The sequence below is a fragment of the Melampsora larici-populina genome (assembly GCF_000204055.1).
Source record: "Melampsora larici-populina 98AG31 unplaced genomic scaffold MELLAscaffold_54, whole genome shotgun sequence".
Lineage (NCBI taxonomy): Eukaryota > Fungi > Basidiomycota > Pucciniomycetes > Pucciniales > Melampsoraceae > Melampsora > Melampsora laricis-populina.
Genome location: NW_006768818.1, coordinates 581,519 through 604,985, shown reverse-complemented (window position 1 = coordinate 604,985; position 23,467 = coordinate 581,519). Strand labels below are relative to the sequence as shown.

General features: G+C 42.2%; 4 protein-coding genes across 4 annotated transcripts; 1 reads left to right on the top strand and 3 right to left on the bottom strand.

Moving 5' to 3' along the window:
- Positions 1-226: 226 nt before the first annotated feature.
- MELLADRAFT_111543 (uncharacterized protein) lies at positions 227-3,665 on the bottom strand (the record flags this gene model as incomplete). The annotated part of the gene is made up of 9 exons (XM_007415833.1): positions 227-832; positions 907-1,111; positions 1,202-1,375; positions 1,725-1,757; positions 1,956-2,071; positions 2,697-2,774; positions 2,961-2,978; positions 3,086-3,128; positions 3,454-3,665. The coding sequence occupies 9 exons, from the start codon at positions 3,663-3,665 to the stop codon at positions 227-229; spliced, it is 1,485 nt and encodes a 494-aa protein (XP_007415895.1).
- An 8,350-nt stretch (positions 3,666-12,015) lies between these two features.
- MELLADRAFT_124503 (uncharacterized protein) lies at positions 12,016-12,261 on the bottom strand (the record flags this gene model as incomplete). The annotated part of the gene is made up of 1 exon (XM_007415832.1): positions 12,016-12,261. One exon carries the CDS (start codon positions 12,259-12,261, stop codon positions 12,016-12,018), a length of 246 nt encoding a protein of 81 aa, XP_007415894.1.
- A 2,864-nt stretch (positions 12,262-15,125) lies between these two features.
- On the bottom strand, positions 15,126-15,749 carry MELLADRAFT_111542 (uncharacterized protein; the record flags this gene model as incomplete). Its single annotated transcript, XM_007415831.1, has 3 exons — positions 15,126-15,232; positions 15,372-15,491; positions 15,638-15,749. 3 exons carry the CDS (start codon positions 15,747-15,749, stop codon positions 15,126-15,128), a joined length of 339 nt encoding a protein of 112 aa, XP_007415893.1.
- A 458-nt stretch (positions 15,750-16,207) lies between these two features.
- MELLADRAFT_111541 (uncharacterized protein) lies at positions 16,208-17,016 on the top strand (the record flags this gene model as incomplete). The annotated part of the gene is made up of 2 exons (XM_007415841.1): positions 16,208-16,886; positions 16,994-17,016. 2 exons carry the CDS (start codon positions 16,208-16,210, stop codon positions 17,014-17,016), a joined length of 702 nt encoding a protein of 233 aa, XP_007415903.1.
- Between the last annotated feature and the right edge of the window lie 6,451 nt (positions 17,017-23,467).

The following is a 23,467-nucleotide window of genomic DNA, read 5'->3' as shown; positions in this document are numbered from 1 at the left end:
GAAGTCCACGTCTCATTTTCATTAAAACATAGAAAAGGTATCACGTCGTTTTTTCTAAAAGTCGGAGAAGTCATGAATTGTGTTTTCCAAAAGTAGTAGAGCTCAATTCGGTATCATTTTTCTTGAACGGAGATTGTCAGCTAAGAAAAAAAGAAGAGATATTTCAGTGAGAAAGACAAAGGCTTAGAAAATATTTGGAAGGAAAATATAAAATAACTCACACGAATCAATCTTCTTCTTCAATGATTAATGAAAGCACCCTGGGAACCAGGTTAATGACAACACCTTCGGCATTTTCATTTTCCTTCTTGCCTTTTCCCTCCTTGGCCTCTTCCTTCTTTGCCTCTGCCTTCTTTCTCTCTTCCTTCTTTTGGTTTGCGTTTATTTTTGCGAAAGGTTTTGATAAGAAAGGTTTACCTGATGTACGTTTAGTTTCAGACTCCCGGGTTTCGATCTCGTGAGAAGCTATAGCAAGTAAAGTACGTTGATCGCAAGCTAAAGATGGCACTCGTCGTTTTCTAGCAGCGGGTGAAAGTATAAGATGTTCGTAAGAAACTCGAGCTGTTCCATACGGGTCACGATTAATCACCGGAGACCATGCGGTTGATGCAGAGACTTTAAGCAACTCGGATCCTTCCGCTCGGTGTGTCGGGATCAAGGTTGGAAATGGTATGACGTTTCGTGGTTGGCGGGTAGGGATTCGCTTTGGCGCACTGATGGTCGCGCTCGCAATTCCCTTTCCTTTTCTTGACTTTAAAGGATGTGTAACAGGAACGACGAGATCAGGGTGAACACCAGGTGGAAGGGGGCGAGATTCTAAGGGGACCGTGGTCTGATTGATTTTATGAACGGCTGTACTGACTAAGACTTTTTTAATGGAAATTGGGAAAGCCGAACCAGACTTACTGCAAAGGATCTGCTGTTTCTACTAGAACGAATGGTTCTATCTCCACTGTTGACATTGCTAAGCGGTCCTACTTGTCTACGTGGTTCTTCTTTACGAATGTGACAGTAAGTCGCCATGCTAAGGCCTATCGTTAGGAACAAGAGCGATATGGCCAGAGCTATCACAACCCAATCTGGTGGGTTTTGTGATTCACGGTCAATTTCCCTGATCAAGTATGATCAAGTTGTCAGCTGAGGTGTCCAACATCAGGTACGAGCTGCGGTTTGAAAAATTTAAAGGAAACATAAGGCTTACGGGGATGCGATATCAGATGACTGTATAGCTTCGGGATTAGCTTCCAGTAAAGGTTCAGATGCGACTAAGGGGTTTTCTGCTCGAATCGTCAAAATGGGTGGAGAGATACGCGTGTAGACATCGGTAGTGATGCTGGGTACATCAGCTAAACGGATTATATCAGTCTTAACAATTCTGGTCGGTGGGGTTGATTTTGAGCCACAAAAAAAATTCAGACAGCATGAAACAGGTCGTGAGATCGAATTCAGGATTGGTAGGTACATGATGTAGATGAAGAAGATCGATATTGGGGTTTCTATTAGCTACTTAGCTTCAATGGGGTATGGATATCTGAGTTGAAGATTTGGGGGACAATGATGATAGCGTTGAAAAAAGATAAGCGGGTCGTGATTTAGGAAGACATCAAAGTGAAGAAACGTGAGGAGACTTGGGGACTTTCTGGATCCTGAAAGAGAAATCAAATGGTCAGTTTAAGTCCTAATCCCATAAAATGAAGAGGAGGTGGGCATGAAACATAGCTTACCTCATACTCTGCATAAGATGGGTGGGTGGAGAGCTAGAGGATATGAAAGTGTGAATAAGTCTATCTGAAGATCATCACGGAGGATATACCATCTGTTTTTCGAGGCGTGAGGCCATGGTATCACAGTCAACTCATCATATATGACATCAATGAGAAACGGTGATGACCCCCTTTTTAATTTGACTACACGCGGAAGAAGACCAGATGGCTGAGGGTCAGCACAAGGCCTACCACACCATTGAAGGAAACAAATGAATCTCGATTGAAAATAATCCCAACACGCATTTCTGATCGTCTTGGCATTCTGATCTGTCTATTGTATCCTTGCCGGCTGCTTCAAAAAATGACTTGATGATGTAGGCAAAACGTCCCCGCAAATATTATCATTAGGTCATTTAGCCTCGTGAGCATGAACACCAGAGCATAGATGGCCATTCTACCTGGCAGAATTGTAATAGTGTATCGAGACAAGATTCTATCAGTCCTAGAAGATATCCTACATTTTCAAGGGAATGATGAACTTACAAGTCTTGCCTGACCTTCCTCAGTGTTTGAAATTTTCACCGTACGATGTTTGAGCGGCGATGGTCTGATTCACAAGGAGCGATTCGTGTGGAGATTTTTCGCGTCATTTGAAGATTTCGGATTCTTTAACATATTCATGACACGAAAAAGAAACGTGCGACTCGCTGCTTTTAATTTCCGCCTCAAAGGAGGCTACTACGATTCACCAATTCTATGGCGTGATAGCGGAGCCCTTTTTATTAGAGGCAGATCAAAATTTGTACCCTCCTTGACACCTTTTCAGCCCAACTCAGTATGACGGAGGACGAATACCGGACGGAAGTCCCAACTGAGGACTCTTCGCCCCATGAACGGCATCCTGAGATGCTCTCTAACCTAACATATGACTCAACATCAGCTATCCTAAGCGGAAGTTCCCCAACTGAACAAATTTTACAGATGACGTACCAACGCTGATCCGATAGTCAATCTCTTCTCTGCCCATTTCCCAAATTCATGTTGGAGATCATACAATGTAACCACTTCCTAATGAAGTAGCCATCACAGCTCATTTCGAACATTCAACGTGGACATCGGCGGCTATATCCATCAGAAGAATTCTTTTATCCCGCAAGAAGCCTTCGTTTTGAGAAATGTGATGTCCGTCTGGATTTGTTTTCGAAATCAGATAGTCAGAATAAAAGGACGTATCCTATGATGTGAAATACGTACGCTACGTGGTGATAAATGCTATATTTTTGTTGCGCTGATGCTTAAAGATTCAGCCATAAATGGAGCAAATATCGATAGGGAAATCTCCCGATCAATGACTCGAGAAATGATTCGATTGAATTTACATGAACACTTCTGGCTTTCTCGCAGAACCGCGCACGACGCATCCTACGATCGAAAAGCGAACAACTGTCACTGTTTACGTATCAAAATTTATTCCGATTTTCAATCTCTGCTCCGAGTATGACCATCTACTTGCTCAAAGTTCGATATCATTCATTTTCCCCACTCCCTAATGTCGGATGGAAGGGCTTCTTCATAGCCATCACATCGCACTTCCCCATTTCGAACGTGTTGCCTGTGGACCAGCGGCTATACCGGCTAAACAATTATCTTATCCTGGTTTTGCCTCAACTGCGATGTCTATCTGGATTTGTTATCGAAACAACGCAGTTTAAATAAAAGGACATATCCTATGATGTGGAATACGTACAATATGTAAAGAAAAACGCCATATTTTTCGTCGCACGGATGTCTGACAATCCAACGATTGATCGCGCGAATGTCAGTAGGGTCATCTCCCATTGCAATCACCTGAACGCGAATCATGGGTGCGACGAGAAATGATTGGATCAGATTTGCGCGAACGTTGCTAGTCTTTGACCCGCTCAAACATTGTGATTGTGAACCAGCGGCGACATCCATTTAAATAATTCTTGTGTCCTTGTTTTACGCACATTGCCTTGATTCTGAGAACTGAGCATAAAAGGCTGTTTCCTATGATGTAGGACACGTACGCTGCGTCACGAAAAATGTCATAGTTTTTCTGATAGTTTTTCTTGCGTCAATGCCTCACAATTCGGCGATATATATAGCTCGGGCGGTTGTCGATAGGGTCATCTCCTGATCACCTGAATGCGAGTTATCGCCGTCGCTCGAAAAATCATTTGTTCGACTTTACACGCAGGTTTCTGGATTTTGCGCTCAATCGTGCTTCAAAGTAAGACACGTCCTACCGTGGCGTACCCAACGAGCGTGCATCTGTTCCGATTAATCCTAGTCAGGTTCGCGTCCTTGTTTCCGCTCTCACCTGAAGGACGGCCATGTATCGCCGAAGTGTGAACCCCATATGATTACAATCTGGGGGCACCTGGCTTGGGAACCTTTGATGACTTCTCGCCTTCTTGCGAGTTTCGAAAAGCTTTTATTTCTACGGACTTTTGACGATTTCAATCCGAGATACGTCGCCCGCAGTATACATATAGCTGAAGCGATCTTGCTCTAGGTGTTCGATGTGCGTCCCATTTATCGGGTTCGGATCCCAAGCATGCCCGCCTTCAAGACTTCAGGGGCTTACGAAGAGACCTTCAGTGGCGCCATCGGATTAAGCTGAGCCTGCTCAGCAGCGGCGAGACTCAAAGTGCCAGTGGTGATACGATGACGTAAGCTTGATCAACGCGGTACATGCATTGCAGTCGGTGGGTGGTTGACGTTCCGAATCTTCGCTAAATGGAGCTCCGTCAGGGATCAGTTTGTCGAATTCGAGGACTTGAAGAAATCTTTTTGACTCACCTTATGCTGGGCAGGACGTTATTGGGAATCAACGGATACCGTTCACAGAGTCTACATACGTCCTGCGACCCGATTGCTAAATCTACCTTACAGCGCAACTCGCGGGGATGTCCGTAAAAATAACTTCATCATTGTCTTCTCAAACTGTCTCCTATTGCTCTGTCGTAGCCTGTATTGCCTGAACAGGACGACCCAAATCGAACTTGAGTCCAATGCCTCTCAAAAGAATCGACCACAGCCACACATGCGGAACGATGGTGCACAACACCAAAGACAATCAAAGGTCCGAAGAATTTAGAAATTCTACGCGGGCCCCAAGTACTCAATTTGATGAGGAGCCGAGGTTATTTTGGAGATTCTCTCATCCAGAGCATCTCAAAAGTAGCATTGTCTTTGGGGTCGTGGACCATACAACCCTCAAGAATGATGGAGTCTTTGGATTCAAGAAAAGTTTTACTTCATCATGGTCTCATGGACAAAACGAAGATGAATCTTGTCCTGGGCATCGCAAATCAAGCCCAGGTGAGAACAACAGCCCGTGAGCGCAATTGAATGTAATGACCATGGATAATAAGTCGTAGATCAGAAAGTTGATCATTGCGAGCGCTGAAGGACAACAACAGAAGAGCCGACGTGATCAAATTTGATTGTAAGGTCCTAAACATCAACAGAGTTGCTGCAGTTGTGATTGAAGAGATTCTTCCTTTATATAGTCCACCAGTTTGATCCTATACGGGCCAAGTCTGCAAAAACAATGCACATGAACCTCATGAAAAGAGCTCAGAAAGATATAAGTGAAGAGCTCTAACAGCCTCTATTACTCCAAACTAAGCATCATGCCCTCCAATTCAAGATATCATGTACACATCCTTTTTGTTATTTTCAATTCCTTCATAGGTCTTGGGCCCGTTGAGACAATCCCCCTGACTTTTGGGGTACATCTGTTTCTTCCTACTTGTAAAACCTACCGGTGATTGATGATCACGAGATCAAGCCATACTTGTGGTGTTCAATGATTCCTTCACTTTTTCTTGGTAACTCAAAACCACCTACATGTGTACTTTTTTGGGACCTCACACCAACTACTTGTCAGACTTGACTGTTGATGTGACAGGGATGAAAACACACACAAGGGCACAGCAATTATATCAATCAAAGTTCTGCGGCTTTTGATGACAAAGGCACCTAAAAGCCAACCTGGAGGACAGGTGGCAATATTCCAAGTGAAGAGGTACAGCTGAATGAACACCATATATGGAGAAAGACTGGATTATTGATCCATATGATCAAATAGGTTTGTGAAACTTATGATCACTATACACCAGTGGGACTAAGGTTTGATGAGTAAAGAGCCAAAATTGAAATTGATTCTTTTCATATAAGCAGGAATCAGGACACAAGCAAGAAAGACGGAATTGTACAGAAAAATCTATCTAGTGATCAAAATTTAACCTGCCCAAGCTACTTTGAACCCCTTTAAAAATACCTACATCCTACCCCTGTGTTGACCACATTCACTACCAAGACAAATTTTTCTAGACAGCTCAGACCACCTCTTACTGCCTTCACTTGCAGACAAGGGACTTGATAAGCCACAATTGGAAGCATGGAATCATCTCTGACCACAATCATAAGACAAGTCTTCTTCTCTTCTTTTCTTCCTCATGATATTCCACACCTTTACATAATATATTCCCTGAAAATACCAAAATCTAAGATTACTAATGCTCATATTCCCAAAATTTCCTTTTGTAGTTACTAAAGCTAATGAACCAGCTGACCCTCTAACAATCATCATTGAACCTAATCTCATTTTATCTTCATCTCCTTCCATTGCAAAATCTTTTGAAATTAATTCTTGAGTTGAAGGAATTGCAATTGTGATACTAGTACCATAATCTAATCTTGTTTTCAATTCAATCAAGGACTCCAAATTTACTGTGAAAGAAAAATCAAAGAATGATGATGAGAAGATTTCAAGACTTACCTCTCAGAGGTTCTTTCAATTTAAAACATAATTCCTCTCCACCATTTCATTTGATTCTCATTGTTATAGGACATCCCATTCCCAGAACCTCCAGTAGTTCCAAACCTCATCAATAAAGGCAATTCAAATAAAGCTTGTTTTGATGAATCTACAATTCAATCCCAAAATCAAATCATTGAACAAAATGACTTCTCCTCCAAAAGACAATCACAACTTGAAAGACATTCATACCTTGCAAACTATTTTCGTAGTAAACTAAAGAGTTTTAGTAAATAGCCTGATCTGTAATTGTGTGTCAAGAATTGTGCTTTGTTTTCTAGTTGGGCCATGGCTCAAAAACTTGCTGGTTAATTTTGAGATGTGAAGGAAGAGTGGCCAAGCTTCCTGCCAAGAAACAACTTGGCCCCTTATGTATATTCTGTCAGAAAACAAATTTAATGGGGTCTCTAATCTCTACAAAGATGATCAACCTTTTTAAAAAGGTTGAGACAAAATAATTAGCCCATGTTGACAAGACACAATTAAGGCAACAACACTAGCCAAGTGCTAAACTAAAAAAACTCTGGAAAATATGGGGAGGATCATAGATAATGAACTACTAGGAGGGAAGATTGATAAAAAAGTAAGGTGAGGAATAAAGAGAAACAATGAAGTGTAACAGGATTGATCTAGTTGAGTTCTCAGTAACACACTAGAGAAGGCAGAAGTCAAAATGGTGACAACTTCTGTTAAGAACCTTTTTCCTTGATGGGGGGAAACAATTCCTAACAAAAAGAGACAGGTTTCTAAGAAAGATTGTCAGGCAGAACATTTTGCACACAAAAAGAATCCCAACCCCTACACCAGGGGGTAAGTGACATGTTCCAAAACTAGGATCAATAGTATTACGGACACGTTACAACATTTCAATTGTTTCCGAATGTGTCCAGAAGGTTTCCAGGTTTTACAAAACAAAAACACTGCCATCACGTAGCAGTCACCGAAAAGCAGGCTGTATTCAAGAGTGCTGGACCCATTGATTGACAGCTCAGCCGAGCAAAGACTGACGAGGTCAAACACATCACATCACAACCAGATGGTTGCACTTGGGTCAAGGTATTGTCTCATCTGAGTCTTGACCAACCTTCATACCATCTTTGACTATGATTTTTGGTTGTTTTGAACCCACAAAAACCGGTGCAAACAACTGATTGTCACACGGTTCTCCTCATTTGGTTACCGGAACCGCTTTGTCTTGGTTCTTGCAACAAGAGTCCTGGACATGTTTCCAGAACCATCCCAGGCCAAGGAAGTTTACCCCCTGGTGTAGTTCAATTAACTCAATGCAAATTCCAATCACATAGCTCCTTCCAAAATTTCCACAACTTGGTGACATCTCTTGACATTACTCAATTTAATTTTGTCTCAATCTGTTCATCATATATTCCATTCCTTCCACTCACCACTTTCTGATTTGGCCTTGACACATCCTTTTAAGCCTTATTGGTTTTGACACACAAATAGCTACAATAGGGCGGTTCAAGAAGGGCTTTTACAGCCTTTTTTAAAATTTTAAATCAGTTTTGGGAGCCTTAAATTATAAGTAAAATTTTAAGTTGGTGAACCACCTTTAGAGGTGGTTCACTGTTTTGCGATCTCATGAATTGTCTTAAAATTTATGAAGCTTTCCAAAGAATCAGGAACATTTGAGCAAAAAAAATTACGATTTGTCTTTTTTCCAAACATTAGTTGTTCCTGGATGTAACAGTTTTTTGTCCAATTTTTTTTTTGGATTTTTTTCTTCTCTTTCATTAACAACATCATTTGAACAAGGAGGGTCCAAACACACATCAAGCCCCTCATCGAAAACGGACGCGGGGCGGATCACTTTGGTTTATGCTTTTCTTGGTCTGGCCAAACTCCTGCGGTCACGTCGACACCCTCGGCTTTCACGCATGGACAGGGTTACAACCACTATCCTCCATCCTAGTTACAAGCTTATCAAGCATCTTATGCTTCTGGACCTCAACAAACTGATTCATCAGCTCCAAACCTTCATACGTCGTCTAATTACTACGATCCAACTTCTTCAGCAGTTTTAGGTGCCGGTGCTTCCGGTTCGAATGTCGATCCAAGTTTCGATGCAAACGTAGCGGCTCAACAATCTATCTATACTCCTGATGCGGTTCAGAATCCGCATATTGTTCAAAAGGCTAATAAGGGAAAGGCTAGAACTACAGTGATTGGTAAAGCAGGTGGAGAAACTTGGGAAGATCAAACTTTGATGGAGTGGGATCCTGGTTGAGTTTCACTTTCATACATTCATAAACCTTCACTCGGGCTTTCCCTCTTCATTCCTACAAGCGATCCCTTTTGCTCATCTACCTTTGTCATTTTCTCTCCCATTATCAAACAGCTCATTTTAGACTCTTTGTAGGAGACCTCGCACCAGATTAGGACTGGTGCTGGAGCGGTTTGGAAGAATGATAATTGTCCGTATGCTAGAAGATAGTCTCTTGTTGGTTTTGTATGTCTTGATGGTCAAGGAGTCATAGAATCATGTTCACTATCAATCAACGTTTCCTGGAGGTTTGGCACTTGTAATATCTCCAACATGATTAGTCTGAGTCTGTTCATCTACTATTTCTTTGTCATTCAATCTTGTGTCCTGCCCAACAGATTTTCATATAGATTGTCTTCAAACTTATGCTCAAAGTAATTAAATGCATAAACCTCGGAATGAGCTCGATCTCAAGTGTTGTCTATGGTGTGTACACTGCTTACATCAAGGCTATGTTTGACTGAGCCATGTTACTAAGCAGAATGTCGGCATCTTTACATGGGCACGATAGTTTTGGGTACATAATTTCTAAGTAGCACAATCCATCCGATCAAAGCAAATGAGATGAGAACAAGATAAGTCAACAATCCAATTATGAAGAAAGATGTGAGGTGAGTTGAGCACTGAATTTGAGTTATAAACGCTCTTGCCAGCCTCCCAGCCAGGTACGTCTTCCATAATCTGTTTCTCGCATTCCAAGTTGGCATGTTCCCTTCGAAATCGATCCCGATCTGATTCGGCGGTTAAGAAGGGTACCAAACCAAGAAGAAGTTGAAATCTTGTGAGGGAACGTAGGAATCCGGTTTGATGAGATCTGGGGATGGACCAGAATCTTGTTTCTTCATGAACAGCAAGAAGCCTTGATTTTTTCCAAAAAAAACCAAAAAAAATAGCAAAGACAAAAAAAAAACTGTTGGATTGACGAAAAAAAATGACCATGGCGCTTTTAGAAATGTTGTCCCTGGAATTCCCAGGTCTTAAAACTTAAATTAGAGGTGTTCGTCACTTTGCGAACACAAATTTTAAGGACTGTCCATCCTTAAAATACCTGATCGCCAACCTGCGTGCAGGGTGTTCGCAAATCTCTTCTTGAACCACCTTAATTCATTTCAATGTAGTCTTAAGTGTGTGTAAATGTATGTAAACCCCGACACACATCAAGGCTCCTTATATGTACATATGTAATACATGATGTCAAGCAGGGAGGTATGAGTTATTTGATGATCAGTGACGCCGGGACTAGGAATTGATCCTGTCCATGTCACGACCCAAGAAGCTCCCGACGTGATGAGATTTCACACTTGAGCTGCCTGTCGCAGTCTCAGTTCTGTGCCTGAGACAGAGGACATATCGTGACAGTCACGCCCTGGATGAGGTCATCCTTCCAGGCACGCAAGTGGTGAACTCTGGAGACTTGCCAAGTTTCCCCCACGAATGAGAATCAGATCCCGATCCAATTCTCTCCTCTGTTGCTGGTCTCACTTCAGCCTCCCTCTCTCACGTACGGAGCACTTCTCGCGGGTAAGAAGTCCCACTTTTTCGAACCCTCTTGACTTCGTCCCCTCCCACCCTACGGTTCAAAGGGTCTCTTACCCGTTCTCGGCGAGACTTGCCGGTATTCAGATAAGATCTGAACACCGGCTCTAGGTTCCCCCTGAAGCTCGCCATCCTCACGCTTGACTTGTTCAAGTGCAAGGCTGGCAATAGCATTATTCTACCTAGAATAAAGTCTGCCACGGTTGATTTTGTACGAAATCACTTTCAATCCCCCTACCTCCCTGCTAAGAGGTAGTAAGACATGGACATGATATGTATCAAGGGATCAAATTGGTGGTTTCTTGGTGGTTTCCCAACTCAGTATTGATTAGCAGGATGTTCAGAAAACTTAACAAAGTCCCTTGTTTTTTGAGCTGTACTGGCTGGCCTGTACAGCTCAAAAACAAGGGACTTTGTTAATTTGGCTGTTGAGGCAGTCTGACCATTGAGGAGTGCTCATATATGCTCAGTTCAACCAAAATTGTTGCTTGGTGACGCTTCAACTGAGTCAAAATGACAAAACATTGAGAAAAAAAAATTACACCAGAGGGCCCCTGACAGTGGGGGCCCCATCCACAGCCACCCTGTGAGTGATGATGAAATTAAATCAAAATGTAATGAACAGACTTGTATTGAATAATTCCTATAACATGAAATTATGGAATCCAGATTCTCATAGAAAGATGTCCTGAGTCTGTTGTTTATTAGAAAGGCTATAAGGAAAACTTTATTTCTAGAATAAACAGTGTCTGAAATGACAAATTGTTGTGATAAGAAATGAAAACCTAAACACAGACACAGACAAAAATACCAACTATATATAATGATATTGAATGACCACTGGCACCACACATAATGATAATATATCCTGCCATGATAACATTATGCATCAAACTTTCATCCCTAAACTAAAAAACACATAACTATGGTGAGATCATTGCACCTTTCTAATTTCAAATACCTTTATATCCTGTAATACAATTACTGTTGACACTCTTGAAACTAGAGTAATAGACTTGTCATTGGATGAATGTGTATAGGTTTTGATTTTTATATATGAAGTAAGAAATATTGGATCAGTGGATTCTTGTTGATGTACTTGGGGTTCAGCAGAGCAGGACCCCTTGCGGTTGCCAAAGGATCAGTTCACATAAAATATTGATGGGAATCAACTGATTTGATTTCTTCAGTCTCAGTGAAAACATATAACAAGAGATAGCAATGGCATTTGTATGATGGCACTCAGGAAGTGATTTGCTCAAGCTTACATATCTGTTATTCACATCCACATTTATATCAAAAATGGGATAAGGCAAGAGATCAAACGCATCAGATGTTTTCACACCTTGTACCATATTTACTCAAGGCTTCATAGATTGGAAGATGGTAACATTGTCTAGTGGGTGTTGAACATCATTGTGTGCATTTTCTTGACTCAGTTATAGCTTGGGGAATGGATGTGTGTGTGATTGGGATAGAGTAAACTGGCCCATGACAACCCAGCAGAACAAATCATGTATCTCCTGCCTCCCAATCAATGGACAACAAAATGGGTACACTTAACAAAGATTTGATCACTAACTCCACCATGCCATTCAAGTTGTTTTACATGCACTTTCACAAGACCCATGTTAAGCCCACTATTTCTTGTGATCACGGCATGAGTTTAACTGCCCGTTTGCCGCGCAAGCCCTACATATATAGATATCAGGAAAGCCTGGAGGAAAGCCTGGAGGAAAGCCTGGAGGAGAGCCTGATTCTTGAGCGTGGTTGACCAGATCCGATGCAATTGCTTCTTCGCTCTTGAGGCCGTGAGTCATTGAACCAAGAGCTTGATTAAATGATACAAATGCCATGAAGATGGTTGCAAGAATGCTAAGTTTCATGATGATATCTATTTGGTTGACCAAGTTTCAGATACAAAGAATTTCAAAGAAGATCTGGTTGAATAATTCAAGACTCACCAGGATTCTAAATCCACAGAATTCAAAAGATTGTGTGTTGTTTGAGGTCAGGTCAAAACTGATAGTATCTAGGCCAATCAAAAGGGCAAAGTAAGGGACCACAAAGTATGAGCTGGGTTCATGTATTTAGAAAAAAATCTCCAATTGGCTGATGAAAATTGTTGGCAAACATACCCAGGCAAGTTTTCACGCTAGGCAAACAAATCAGTAGGCTGATTGGATAGGGAACAAAGTGTCAGCAAATCAGTTGAACTTTTATATTTGTTGAAGACCAGCTGAGTTCCTGTCCGTCTGACTTTACCCAACCATTGTGCCACAGGGCATCAGGCTGTATTACCTTGCACCACCTTCTGTAGAGTTGTATCATGTTGACTTACAACATGTGAATGGTCAAGTTTCAAATTGTGGAGAATCTGGTTGTGGGTTTGGTTGAAAAGGGTCCCTGAATCTTTGGTCTCCACTTGCTTCACAATTTGGTGTAGGAAGTTCAAGTTTCCTATTGTGATAAAGCTGATTGACACATAACAAGTATGCCCTTTAATGCTTTGCCATTTGTTTTTTGCTTTCCACTCAGATTTGCATATCTCCATTGGTGTTCAGAGCCTCCCTTGACTTACATGCAATCATCATTTTCAGTGGAATGGACAGAGGGAAGCCATCACCGCTGCTGCAACAATCAAGCACTTAAGTACATGTACCGGTCAACTTGCCTGCAATCAAGAGTCTCAGGTTTTGAATGTGATAAGAGAACAACCATGTGGTATATCTGTTCACATTAAATATGTACACTTTCATTACTTGATTATCAACCTTATCCGCAACCTAACATGACCAACCCCACCACGCAGGCTGCAACACACTCTCTGCTTGTGTTGCAGCCTGTACAGGGTCAGAATAATTTCTCACAGAGACTGATCATTGCAAAGTTCAGCTTGACACGGCCATTGGGCAGACATGGTAATTGCAAATTTCCCCACCACAGCAGGAAATGGACGTACTTTTGATTGAGTTGTGGTCTGCTTGACCCTTCCCCACCATTGTGTCATGGAGCATAATACTCTATTCCCTGGCATCGCCTTATACAGAGTCCTATCATGTTGACTTTTAGCAGGTGTACAGTCATGTTTTAAATTGTGCAGAAGGTTGAAGGCTTGGTTGACAAGGGTCTCTGAATCCCTGGTCTCTTCTTAGTTCATGTCTTGTTGGTTGCAAATTGAGATTTGTCATTTGTGTTGTGATAGGCATGCCCTTTAATTATTGGCCACCTGTTTTGCGCTTCCCAATCAGATTGTGTAAATCAATTGGTGTTTGGCGTCTCCTTTGCTTTGCATACACAGTGTGATCATCAGCTGAATTTCAGGGGGAAATCCATTGCCCCCGCCACAGCAATCAAGCCGTTACAGTTTAAATTGTCTGAAATCAAGCGTATCAGGTCCTGAATGCAATAAGAGCAGGATAGTGTCATTACTATAGAGTCCAAAAGAGTACATCTAGCCTCTAACTTAACTCAGCCCCTCTGTAGTCAGAAACTTCTTCCTTGCAAGCTTGGATGTCTGGAGGGTATCAAACTTATATAAGTCCAACTTGCTTTAACCCCAACAATACAACTACCATGTACCTTGATGCGCCAGCCAGGGACTTACGTGCTATCTTAAATTTCAAGTGTGAGATCCGGGAGGGCTTCTGCTCAGAATCTGTATTTCCCCTTGCACACCAAACCTTCTTATCAAATTGTGATAAGCTGATAATGAATAAAACGTGCAGCCCTTCCATTCATAATTTGACACTCTCCACTCCCCAATGGCCCATAAACTTCTAACTATGTGGCCAAAACCCCATCTGGGGCTAACACCGGGGCCCTACATGACCAGACTGGAGGATGACTGTGGGGTTCAAAACCCCTGTATTGTCAAGCAGATTTTGGTAAGTACACAACATCTACACTCCTTGCACCGCCACCCCTCTCAAAGGACATACAGAGTTGCTGCAGTTGTGATTGAGGAGATTCTTCCTTTATATAGTCCACCAGTTTGATAATATACAGGTCAAGTCTGCCCAAACAATGCACATGAACCTCATGAAAGGAGCTCAGAGAAATATAAGTGAAGAGCTCTAACATCCTCTATTACTCCAAACTAAGCATCATGCCCTCCAATTCAAGATATCATGTTCACATGCATTTTGTTATGTCTAGTTCCTTCATAGGTCTTGGGCCCGTTGACATAATCCCTTTGACTTTTAGGGCACATCTGTTTCTTCCTCCTTGTAAAACCTGCCGGTGATTGATGATCACAACATCAAGCCATACTTGTGGTGTTCAATGATTCCTTCACTTTGTCTTGGTAACTCAAAATTGCCTACGTACATGCGGCCTTTTTTGAGACCTCACACCAACTACTTGTCAGACTTGACTGTTGATGTGACACAGAGAAAACACATACAAGGGCACAACAATTATTGCAATCAAAGTTCCCAGGCTTTTGTTGACAAAGGCTCCTAAAAGCCAACCTGGAGGACTGGTGGCAATGTTTCAAGTGAAGAGGTGCATCTGAATGAACACCATATATAGAGAAAGACTGGAACATTGATCTACACAATCAAAGAAGTTTGTGAAAATTATGAGCACTATGCACCAGTGGGACTAAGGTTTGATGAACAAAGAGCCAAAATTGAAATTGATTCTGTTCATACAAGCAGGAATCAGAACACAACAAGAAAGACAGAACCATACAGAGAAATCTATTTAATGATCAAAGTTTAACCTGTCCAAGCCACCTCAAACCCCTTTAAAAATATGCACATCCTACTCCTGTGTTCAGCACATTAACTACCAAGACAAGTTTTTCTAAAAAGCTCAGACCACCTCTTACTTCCATCACTGGCAGACAAGGGACTTGATAAGCCACAATTTGAAGCATGGAATCATCTCTGATCACAATTATAAAACAAGTCTTCTGATTTTCTTTTCTTCCTCATGATATTCCACACCTTTGCATAATATATTCCCTGAAAATACCAAAATCTAAGATTACTAATGCTCATATTCCTAAAATTTCCTTTTGTAGTCACTAAAGCTAATGAACCAGCTGACCCTCTAACAATCATCATTGAACCTAATCTCATTTTATCTTCATTTCCTTCCATTGCAAAATCTTTCAAAATCAATTCTTGAGTTGAAGGAATTGCAATTGTGATACTAGTACAATAATCTCATCTTGTTTTCAATTCAACCAAGGACTCCAAAAATTACTGTGAAAGAAAAATCAAAGAATGATGATGAGAAGATTTCAAGACTTACCTCTCAGAGGTTTTTTCAATTTAATCAAATATGATTCCTTTCCACCATTCATTTGATTCTCATGGTTATAAGACATCCCATTCCCAGACATTCCAGTAGTTCCAACCTTCATCAATGATTGCTACTTCCCACCAAAGGCACGACATGTTAAGTGACTTCTATCGTAATGGAACGGGTAAGAGACCGACTAGGTGCACATGTAATATTACATACACAGCAAGGTTGCATGAACCAAAGATACAGGGAGAGAGAAGGAGAAAATTCCTTCCTCCCCACATCATCTTTTTCCTGCACCTCAGTTGTGATAGCAGAGCAGTCAAGCTCTTCAAGTTGCTAAATAATTGAATTTCTTTAATTTTTAGCGTCAATCTTTAGCAGACACAATAAACCACCAGTACAACAATCCCCACACCTCATTCAAAAAAAAAGAAAATCTTTCTTCCTTGGATATACAACCCGGTTTAAACTTTGAATAAATCCATCAGAACCTTATAACTATCACCAGACCTTATTAATTCCCCGGCCTACCCACCCCGCAAACCACATAGAACTTAATCGTCAAATTCTAAAATGGACAGCGAATCATTTCATAAGCAAATCGACAAAAACTTGAGGAAAGAACAAGACAAAGGGAAAGGGAAGGGAGTAGAAAACCAAGAAGGAAATCAGGTTGAAGGAACGAGCAAGGTACAAGAAGAATGTGGGAGAGAAGGAGGACAAGAGGAAGGTGAAGGCAGGAAAGATGCAGGTGAAAAACCAACCAAGTCTACCAGTCAAAAACCAGAAAATCCAACAACCTGTCAATCCAAGAGAAAGAAAGTTGCCCCGAAACCGTTCCCACCACCAACACCGGCAGCTATCAGCAAAGCAAAAGCCATAGGCCAGATACACATCAAGAAGCTGAAACCAACAGAAAAGAAGACACAAGATCAACAAGACAATTCTCAAGCGAGTCAGAAGAAGAGAAAGACTGGTCCTACTCACCAACTCAACACAAACCAAGGGAGTTCTAACCAACAACCACCACCCAATCAACAAGCCCCACCGAAACCTCCACCAACGACCAACCCTCCAGCTCATCAACCTAGAAATCAAATGGTAGAAGAACAATCAGGAGATGAGTCAGAAGAAGATGGAGCACAAGAAGGCAATAACCAAGGAGGTGGTATGTGGTTAGGAGAAAGACATGATCAGAATCCTCAAATGATCGGGACTGTAGGAGGAATAGTACTAGGAGATGTCAAAGAAGGTTAGTACAAGAATTCCCATCTTACTTCCATCCAATATCCCCCCCAAATGGAACCCAAAGAAAGAAGAGCCGACTCTCCAGATCTGGGAAATCAAATTCTTCCTTAGGGAAATACCTCCCAAGGAGATGATATATCCCAATGCACTTTGCAAAAAAAAGGGGAAAGACTCAGGTCAAAAGAAAAAAAAACAGGAACTAACCTGAATGTCATTGTACAAACGTCTCCAGACAAAGCCGCAGAAACAAACCAAACAAAGGCTGAAAACCCTACGACAGATGCCGTAACCTTAAATCTAGGAGAACAAATAAATGCTGCCTTCGAGAGACATGATCGGGTTGCCTATGACAGCCTATCAGAGCAGAAAAGAGCTTGGCTCGAATTCAAGTCCAAGAGCGACAAGACGACGACATCTGATCCTGTTGCAAAAACAACCAAGTCAACAACGGAGCGGAAGTGATGAAAGTACAGAAAGGAGAGACAATAAATGATTACCTGAATGCGCTCTCACCTTACTGGGATACTGCTATGAAAGAGTTCAACTGTTACACCCCCCTTTCAATCTTTGACCCAACCTGGCTCCGCCAAGACATCTCCTTTGTGTCCAAAAAATCTTCCAAGGCAAAGACGAAAGACACTGACTCCAACACGTACAACGGATCCCCTATCGCTAACGAGTGGAGAACGACGGTGGCCCAATGGCACCGTCAGAAAGACCTCTACCTTCAATACTTAGCCAGATACAAACAAACCAAAGTCTTACCGGTCATGAAGAAGCACTTTGATAATGTCCTAGACATACAAAATGAAAACAACGGCTGCTGGGTATTAGCTTACCGCTACGGCTTGATGATGCGACAATCTTACCTTGTGTTCAAAGTTGGTGAAGACGGAACATCAATGGCCGATATTGGTGTCAGAAATCCTACAATCCTAATGAGGGCAGAACAAGACACAATCTGGTACAACAACAACATGTTCCTTGATAAGCCATACACTTTCACAGGGACCAAATGTTTTATTGATCCACTAGACAGATTGAACTGGGAAGGCAGATCAACCAGATGGGATGACCCTAGCAGAACTGATCTGAAAGAAGATAGACTGGAACCAACATGTTCAACCCAATCAGTAAGATCAGTGATGTGGTCTCAGAACAGATATGAATCACATGACAACGGCCAACGCACCACCCCCCAAGCTTACCACCATTATGCACAACCGGTGGCAAGCACCTCACTATCTTACTCCCAACAAGCTCCTAATGAGAACAGTGGTTTTCAAATCAATCCAAACTTCAAAGGAAAGAAAGAAAACTATGTTGTCAACCATAAGAAAGACAATAATAGGGGTGGGAGAGGAGGAATGAGAAGAGGTGGAGGAAGCGGAAACGGAAACTGGGGGAGGTCTCAAGGAGAAGGAGACAACAATAACCAAAGTGGTTCTAGTTCCCAAGTAAACAGACCAAACGTGAACGTTGATGCGACCCAAAAGAAGTGAGTATCACAGTCCACAATAGATAGAAATGAAATGAAATACAAGAAGTGAAATGAATAAAGCCTTGTTAAGAGGAAGTGAGAATGAAAACTGACAAACATGTCTCACCTTGCCATACAAGATCTTGCCCACTTGTAGAACAAGACAATGAGATCCCAAACTTGCTGAATGACCCACAGCCAACGCAGAGAAACAAGAGACGACCTGACCCAAGAGGGAGATGGCTGACTAAAGCCGAGTGTGAATTGAATATTGCGGAATGGGAAGAACCCATGAGAGAACTAGATCTCGAAGATGAGTGGGGAGACGTCTTAGTCAACCTTCAGGAAGGCTTTGACCAAGGAATTCCGGAACACACCATCAAAGGTTTATCCTGGTACACACCACCAAACCAAACTTCAGCCCTATTGGTTCGAGACAAGATTGAAAAGACAATCGAAAAAGAAAGAGCAGACGGAAAATTATACGGCTCATTTACTCACCAAGAAGTTTATGAACACTTCGGGTTCTTTTGCTCCAGCCCTATGGGTAGCATAACCAACAATGATGGGATGTTCTGTATGATAAATAATCTATCATTCCCAAGGCATAATGAAGACATACCGGTGAGTACAGAGTCACAGATAGGACAGAAAGGAATAGAGTGACTGACCCAAATGCTCCAAATAGTCTGTTAATTCATTTGTGCATAAGAATGAGTTTGTAACAATGTGGGACGACTTTAAGAATGAGTTCGTAACAATGTGGGACGACTTTAAGATCCTGGCAGACTTCCTACGGAAATTGGACAGGAAATGGCAGCTGGCATTATTCAATTGGCTGAAAGCCTACCAACAAATCCCCACCCATCCATCATAGTGGAGGTACCTACTCATTCTGGACTTCTATAACAGACTGTGGGTCAATACAAGAGTAGGGTTTGGGGGTGTAGAAGGATGCGGCACATTCGGACGCGCAGCGGACGCCTGGAAGGAGATAATGCAACAAGCCCTAGGCATCCCCAAGATTTTCCGCTGGGTGGACGATAACCTCATCTTGAGGGAAGCTGAATCAAACATCACAATGGAGTCAGTGTTGCACCTGAGTGCCGGCATGGGAGTGAAATCAAATCTCACCAAGTACTCAGACTTTGCCAATGAACAAAGATACCTTGGTTTTATATGGAACGGAAGGGAGAAGACTGTCAGACTTCCGCTAGAGAAATTAGAAACAAGAATCAAACAAGTCAAAGCCTTACTAGACGGTGAGAGATGGAAAAAGAAGCCAGTAGAGAAACCTGTAGGGCAATTATGCCACATCACCTACATCATGCCTAACATGAAATGTTATATGAAAGAATTACATGGGTGGAAAGGAGCCTGGTGTGACGGTGAAGCAAGAAGAGGAATATCAGAAGCAGTAAGAGACAACTTGGAAGAGTGGTTGGAAGTACTTACCAATTTTGAAAACATGAGGATTATACCCAACTTAGAACCAGAAGACGTAAAATGGGTAGGGGATGCCTCCACATCCTACGGTATAGGTGTCCTGATAGGATCCAACTGGGCTCGGTTCAAATTGTTACCAGGTTGGGATGACGTAGGCGACAACCAAGTGAAACAGAAGATCACATGGATCAAAACTGTAGCTGTAAGACTGGGCCTCTTAGTGTTGATGAAACTCAAAGAAACAAGCGGGAGATGTTCATTGTGTGGACAGATAACACTACCACGGAAGCAGCCATCCGAAACACCAGGTCCAAAGACCGAGCGGTCAATAACAAATGGAAACAGATTCAAAAACTTCTGACAACTCACCAATGCTCCATTAAACAAGAACAAGTTGCATCTGGAGACAACGACGCAGACTCCCTATCAAGAGGCCTAGAAACCGACCTACACAAAAACAACAAAATTAGAATCACACTCCCAACAGACCTTACCAAATTCCTCCAACAAGAATGAACAATAAGGAAAACCCTGAAAAAAAGGAGCTCGACCTGAACAAAATTAACAACCTCCTCAGTAACAAACGAGGAATAGTAACAATGCACGAGAACCCCGTACAAAAACTGATGATACTTGGTGGGAGCTGGTCAAAAGACACACTAATGCAATACAATTCAGCATTAGCCAAATACACAACATTTGGGAAAGAAAACGGCAAACAAAGACATCATATCTTACCAGCAAAAGACACCCAGATATTGCAGTTCATCCAATGGGCAGCGCCAAAAGTAGAAGGCGAACTGAAAACAAATCACGAGATCAAACCATCTACAATTGAAGCCTATTTATCCGGACTGAAGGCCTGGCACCTGTTCCACCATCTTTGATTCCCGGACATAGAACCTAAAGAGATCAATCTAGCACTGAAAGCAGCAAAGCTACTAGACGCCAAGTCAAAGACCAGACCACAGAAACGCCCAGTCCAGATCAAACACCTAGCAAGTCTGTTGAGAAACCTACAACAAAACAACAAAGCAACAGAACTATCAGTCACAATAGCACTGGTTGCATTCTGGGGGATGGCAAGATGAGGGGAACTCACCTCATTAAAGGAATCGAGAACCATCTTAATCAATGACGTGAAGATCTCACCAGACAAACAAATCATGTTGATAGCTCTCAGGGGAACCAAAACAGCACGACCCGGAGAAGTCCAATTCTTGACATTACGAAGACATGCGTCGCTCTTAGACACAGTAAGCGCAGTAGAACGCTTACTAAAGAAGCACTTCGATAACGGATCGTGCGACGACAGCCCGCTCTTTGCTCATAGCCAAAAAGACGGGAACGGAGGCTTCCGACTAACAAAGGATGGAGTAATGTCATTATTAAAGAGGTCATGGGCGAAAGATGGATTTGAGAAACTTACCGGACACTCGTTCCGAGTGGGTGGAGCATCATTCCTCTGGAACGAAGGAGTCCCACTGAATCAAATTATCACCAGAGGCAGATGGAAGTTGAGAGCATACAAACAATATTTGAGGAAGTTGGATGACAAAGGACTGGAAGAAGATAGAGAGTGGTTGAGGAAGATGGAAATCAAATGAGAAGAGGATTCAAATAAAACCTATTGAGAATTAGTTTATAGATGCGCAAAGAACTCAAGTCTTGAGAGACACAACGCATAAACTTAAATGCCCAAATTGAACAAGGGAAAGCCATACTACATTCTGAGTTTGCCCATCAATTACAGACCCAATTGAGTTATACAGGGGGAGATCTGCAGGCAAACACCAAGCAGAAGCCTTGTGACACCTGAGTCAACCCGTGATGCGGTCACAATCCAGTGCCTTTTGGCTTGCCTGACCCCCGGACCAACGGATAAAAACTAAAATCCGGGCCTCGGAGGAATACTCGGTCAGATTTTCAGGGAGAATCCTAGCGTCCGACATCCGATCCGGCGGATAGCTGGATATCCGGTAAATTTTTGCAAATTCTGGAAGTTTGGCTCAAACCTTCCAGAATTTTCCTTTTTTTTTCTATTGCCTCGCCAGATTCGACCTCATTCGACCTCAATGCATATCAAAACTTGAAGATCACCGCTCAACAACCATATATAAACCTTATCTTTGCTGTTTAATCATCTCTATATTGATCTTACACAATGTCTGAAGCCACAAACAGTGTTTCCGCCTCCGGAGCAACAGCGTTGACTACTGGTAAAGAGTCTCAAGCGCAGGACTCCGATATCACTGAGACTTCTACCACCGTTTGGCAAACAAGCCATGTGTGGACCTATTTCAAAAAGGTACCCAACAAGCCAATCAACAAGTGTTTCTTCATCATGAAGAACGGACAACCATGTGGTAAAGAAATGTCTCGTGATAAGAAGTCAAGTACTAAATCAATGAGCAACCATCTTGAAACTCAGCATGGTGTTTGTGAAGGCAATCTTTTAAATCAATATGACATTGCTCAATCTTTCAAGAAGATTAAAACAACTCACCCGGTAAGTCTTGATCTTATTGATTTTACCTCTAGTTCCTTTCCAAGCCACAAGATACCTCACGATGATTTTTTACGTTTAATAACGGTCTCAATTCTCACTCCCTCAAAAGTGCACTGACACACTTCATCGCGGAATGCGACCTTCCTTTCTCAGTCATGGAACAACAATCTTTTCGAGACCTGCTCAAATTAACCAACCCAAAAGTCGTGGGTATGCTTGTCAAACGCCACGCCATTGCTCAGCACATGCGCCAAACTTACTATCACTATGAAGATTATGTCAAGGAGTTCTACCTCGGTCCTTGCAAAGCTATTGCAATAACTCAAGGCGCTTGGACGTCTCCAAACAACGCCTCGTTCATGTCTCTTACCGGTCACTTTATCACTAAGGACTGGGAGCTTGTGGATGTGACACTCGGCATAGCTGAAATCAAAGGTGAGTCTTTTTATACTTCATTTTCATTCATTACAATATCTAATTTTCAAAAAGTTCCTTTCATTCCTTATCGTCTAGGTGCGCACGATGCGACCAATTTGGGAGCAATCATCATAGATTATTTAAAAAAAAATCAACCTCACTTGCAAATTGTGTGCAATGACAGCAGATAATGTCAGTACAAATGCGGCGATTGGTCGTGTCATTTTATTATCAGAAGAAATCAATTTCGATTATAACACCCAAGTTCATGGGTGCGTGGCCCATGTAATCAATCTCCCTGCCAAAGATGGCCTCAAAGTGTTTGGGGAAGTGCTTGACAACGACAACAAAGATGCTCAACTCACCTCAAACATACACAACCTTATTGACCCACCCGATTCCAGTCAAGTCAATCTTAAGACTATCTACCACCGATGCCATTGCCTAGTCAAGTGTACCCGGTCCAGCCCTCAGCGTGGCCAATCCTTTGCCGCCATTGTCAAAGCGAGGCAACAACTTGCAAATTCTTCAAACCCAGGCGCCACCAATTCTGCGAATTCAAATGACCCCGCATCTCCCAATTCAGATGACCTCGATCCTGCCACTTCAAATGCTGTCAATTACTTAATGGAAGACCAATCTATTGATGAAGACATGCCTATGCCCAAGTCACGTTCTAGTACTGCCAATCGACTTGTAGCAGATGTCCCAACAAGATGGAATTCATCTTATC